At 58.3% G+C, this 4,437-nt stretch overlaps 1 protein-coding gene across 3 annotated transcripts; it reads left to right on the forward strand.

Annotated features, from left to right (window-relative positions):
* The first annotated feature begins 741 nt into the window (after positions 1 to 741).
* On the forward strand, positions 742 to 4,037 carry TMEM125 (transmembrane protein 125). Of its 3 annotated transcripts, none has more exons than XM_012434467.3 (3): positions 742 to 830; positions 2,201 to 2,368; positions 2,598 to 4,037. In XM_012434467.3, exon 3 carries the CDS (start codon positions 2,743 to 2,745, stop codon positions 3,391 to 3,393), a length of 651 nt encoding a protein of 216 aa, XP_012289890.2. In that variant the 5' UTR covers positions 742 to 830; positions 2,201 to 2,368; positions 2,598 to 2,742; the 3' UTR covers positions 3,394 to 4,037. The 3 variants fall into 3 exon arrangements, with proteins under 3 accessions (XP_012289890.2, XP_012289892.2, XP_012289891.2); XM_012434468.3 differs by lacking the exon at positions 742 to 830 and adding an exon at positions 1,855 to 1,914; XM_012434469.3 differs by lacking the exon at positions 2,201 to 2,368 and having other exon boundaries at positions 763 to 830.
* Positions 4,038 to 4,437: the final 400 nt, after the last annotated feature.

Consider the following 4,437-nt stretch of genomic DNA (forward strand, 5'->3'; position numbering starts at 1 on the left):
CTGTTCACTCAAATCCTGCTTCCCCAGCAGGATCCAGTCTGTGGGGTAAGCCAGGCATTTGAGGCTTTGAGGGAGAATGAGCAAGGGACTTGTGGAGGCTCCAGCCCAGGGCCAAGGAATGGAGGTACTGGGGCTGCGTTTGGGGGTCCGGTGGTGTTGGAATTTGGGGCTAAAGCTGAGTTTGATGTTGGTGTTGATTTTGGGGGCTGGATTCAGGAACAGGAGTTGAGGTTCGGGCTGAGTGTGAGGTTGGGATCTAGGATCTTAGTCAGAATTTGGGTTGGAGCTAGGAGTTGGGGGCTGAGGTTTCTAGACAGATTTGGGGTTGGATTTGCAGCTGGAACTGGAATTGGGTTTGGAAACAGGGCTGAGGGTTGGAGCGGAGACGTGAGGCAGGAGCTGGGGCCGGGGTGGAAGCTGGAAGTTCTAGCTAGGGTTTGCAACTGCAGCTGGAGTTGGGAGCTGGTTTTGAAACTGGAGCTGAAGCTAAATCAGGGTCAGAGCTGGGGGCAGCTTGGCGCCCAGGCTCTGGGGCAGAGAGACGACATTCCTCCTGCTGTCCAGGTCTGCGAATTGTGTTCCGAGCCCTAACAGCAATAGACAGAAGCCCCTCCCTTCCCAGGAATGCCTCTGCCAAGCAGAAGGAGCAGTGCCACGTCAGCCAATCGGCTCAGGCCCTGCCCTGGAAACGACACCTGTTCATCCTCCTCCCCCCACACTCACCTGAGTGCAGGTTAGGCAGGTGAACTGTCTTCCTGGAAACAGAGCTGGAGTGCCCCACCTGCTTGGCCTTGCCTTCTCAGATTGGATTCAGCACGTCCAGGCTTCTCGTGAGTTCCCCAATAGTCCCCCCACGCCCCACCGACCCCACCTTCTCCCACTCGCTTTTCCTCTGAGAACCTCCACCCCTACCCCCAGCCTGGCCCCCACTGGCTCAGCACACCTGTGCAAGCACTTTCAGACCAGCGAAGCCAAAGCCCAGGAGAATGCTGGGACTGACTCCCTGGCCACGCCCACCTCCCCCACTTCCTTGGGGGCATCGGCACCAGCCCCCGCCCACCTGGAGGGTAGGGATCAGCCTCTGCAGAGGAGTCTCGGGGAGGACAGATACCTCGACAGGATGTAACCTGTGCACGGCCAGATAGTAATATTCCCAGAATGACCCGGGACCTACGTCTTCTGCACTGTCCTGCCTTGGAGGGAGTAAATCGTTTTCATGTATTCAAAAAGCACACTTTGAGCATCTATGCAGGCTCTAGGCCCCATTGGAATTCTGAAACAAAGATGTCAGGTGACTCATCCCCACCCCTCAAGATAAATGTTATTGTCCTCACTTTTCAGATGAGGAGACTGAGACTCTAAGAGACGAAACCCTCAGGCTTCCTGGCCCCTCCCCCAGGCCCCTCTCCTGGGCTCTGCAGGGTCCACACCCGCACTTAGCACAGGGACCGGGCCTGTCTGCTTCTGTCTCTGTCTCCTGCTGCAGACTGGGGCTCCCTGAGGGCAGGGACCACATGTGCTTTATTTCTGCCCAGTGTGAGACATGCTGTCCTCTGGAGGGCAGGTTAAATGAGCAACCACTGTTAGGTGCCTGGCCAGGCTCCTGCCAGTGGGAAGGACTGGAGCTGGGGTTCAAATCCAGAGCCCTCCTTCTTCCTTTGCTCCACTTTAGAGGAATCATGGAGGAGGATGGCATGGGGGAATGGCGAGTGTGGAGAAGAGCGAGGGGAGCGGGAAGACCAGTGAGGAGGTGGAGGCGGGCCGTGGAGATGACTGCAGGGAACTGGCTGGAGAAATGTTTAGAGGTGGAGCCCGGGGACAGGACAGGGATTAGATACAGCAGAGGGAGGAGGAGCTGGCTGAGAGGGTGGCGATGCAGTGCCTGAAGTGAGGAAGCAGGAGGAGCAGGTTGGGGTAAGATAACAAGCTTGGGTTGGGACCTGTTGCATCACAGGGACATCAAGGTGACAGTTGACTCAGGAGGGAGGTCTAGGTTGGAGAGAGGAATTTGGGAACAAATTCCTTATATCACCAAACTTGTGGCTGTGAGATTGGATGTGATGTTAGGGGAGGGAGGGTGTTAGGGGTCTGGTCCTAACCCACAGAGAAGGAGACACAGCCCTAAAAGAGAAGAGTCAAGGTCAGTCAGGCTTCTGGTTCCAGAAGGGTTAAGTCATAAGCACCCCCTCCATCCCCACAGATCCCCTCCAGGAACCAGTGGTGACAGCTGAGGCCATGTGAGTCAGATCCTGAATGAGGCTTTATCTCTGGCTGATCATCCCATCATCCACCGTGGCACCAGCTCCCTCAGCCAGCCGGGATGGGACAAGCGACTGAGAGAGCCAGAGGCAGAGAGCTCAGGGCCTGGGTGAGGGGATTCCCTGGAGGGTTTGCGGGGGGTGGGTACTCTATGGGCAGGGCACTCTCCTGGGGTCATTGAGAGGCATTCCCAAGGGACAGTGCTGTAGAGGGAGCTTTCCCAGGGGAGATTCAGGGTGACACCAGGGTGGATTCTCAGGGACCATCCCAAGGCTTCCAGGTGCAACCATGGGGGACAGGTGGGCTGGGAAGGTAAGACTGTAATCTTTCCCCTACAGGTAATGGTGACCATATCCTGGACTGTGAGAGGAATGGGACTCCGGGCCTGTAACTGCCAAGCAGGTGGCAGGGGCTCCAGGCTGTGATCTGCACCCTCTGACCCCTGACACTCACCTCCTGCCCTGACCCCTGCCTGACTAAGCCATGTCTGAACAGGAGGCTCAAGCCCCAGGGGGCCGGGGGCTGCCCCCGGACATGCTGGCAGAGCAGGTGGAGCTGTGGTGGTCCCAGCAGCCAAGGCGCTCAGCGCTCTGCTTTGTGGTGGCCGTGGGCCTCGTGGCAGGCTGTGGGGCGGGCGGTGTGGCACTGCTGTCAACCACCAGCAGCCGCTCAGGTGAATGGCGGCTAGCAACAGGCACTGTGCTCTGTCTGCTGGCTCTGCTGGTGCTGGTGAAACAGCTGATGAGCTCGGCCGTGCAGGACATGAACTGCATCCGCCAGGCTCACCATGTGGCCCTGCTGCGCAGTGGAGGAGGAGCCGATGCCCTTGTGGTGCTGCTCAGTGGCCTCGTGCTGCTGGTCACCGGCCTGACGCTGGCCGGGCTGGCCGCTGCCCCGGCCCCTGCTCGGCCGCTGGCCGCCATGCTGTCTGTGGGCATTGCTCTGGCTGCCTTGGGCTCGCTTTTGCTGCTGGGCCTGCTACTGTATCAAGTGGGCGTGAGCGGACACTGCCCCTCCATCTGTATGGCTGCCCCCTCCACCCACAGTGGCCATGGCAGCATCTTCAGCATCTCAGGACAATTGTCTGCTGGCCGGCGTCACGAGACCACATCCAGCATCGCCAGCCTCATCTGATGGAGTCAGAGCCCTTCTTCCCATACCTGCCTCAGCGTCCCCAGAGCCGAGCCAGGGCGTGGGTGCATGTGGACACTGAGTATATGTGAGTGCGTGTATGCCCCCAGCGGGATCAGCCCTTCTGTGGGTGCGTGGCGTGTGGTTAAGAGCCCACGTGTTCCCACACATCCACATCATGGGAAGGTCAGTGTGTGCCTCCTGGGACCTGGGTGTTTGTGTCCGTGGAACTGCCTGTCTGTGTCTCAGGTCAGCAGGCTCAGAAACACCTCATGCTGATGATGCCTGAGCCCCATTTCTAAAACCCCTCAAATCCAATCCTGTCCTATAACATCCGTCAGGGATTTCCATGGGGGTGACCAGTGCCCACCCAAGACCGCACCCATGCCTGCTCATTGAGGAGGGTAACTGCTGGCCAGGCAGAAAGAATATGGGCTGTGGAGTAAGATAGACCTGGAGGGACTCCTCCGCTGTGCTAGCAGCTGAGGGAGTTGGGCGAGTGATTTCACCTCCCCAGCCTCTGTTCCTGGAGGTTTGTGGCTGTCGTGGTTGTGGTCATTGATTGTGAGGTGGAAGTGTCATTGTGTATCGAAGGCGGGGCTTGAGGCGGAAGATGCAATAAAATGGCCACTGCCGTTGTCACTGTCTCCACCTCATGATCTCACCTCAGAGGCCCTTCCTCCCCTACCCCATGCCCCGCCCCGTCCAAAGCGAGCTCCTTCTATCTCAGCCTCATAAACGGTGCCTTGAAGGTCTCCTCAGCCAGGCCTGTGGTTTCTCCTCTTAGGTAAGGAGAGGATTGAATGGATGGATGCCAGCTTTGGGAAGGTGGTGGGTTTCCAGGCCCAGGGAGGGGTGAGGGACCTGAGTCCTTCGCATTTGCTCACATGCTGGTTCAAGATGAGACCTTAAGTGTTGGGTGTTATTAGCCGGTTTCTCTGGTGCCTGCACCTCCCTTCGGCTGTGCCTCTTCCGTGGATTCCCTGAGGGTGGCTGGGAGGCTACAGCTCCCTGCCCCACCTCTGAAACCAGAACATCCCAAGTCTG

This window comes from Aotus nancymaae, unplaced genomic scaffold (assembly GCF_030222135.1).
Source record: "Aotus nancymaae isolate 86718 unplaced genomic scaffold, 86718_ANA_hifiasm-v0.15.2.pri h1tg000007l, whole genome shotgun sequence".
Classification (NCBI taxonomy): Eukaryota; Metazoa; Chordata; class Mammalia; order Primates; family Aotidae; genus Aotus; species Aotus nancymaae.

Coding starts and splice junctions, on each gene's coding strand:
- TMEM125 (XM_012434467.3), top strand. CDS start 2,743: ATGTCTGAACAGGAGGCTCAAGCCCCAGGGGGCCGGGGGCTGCCCCCG.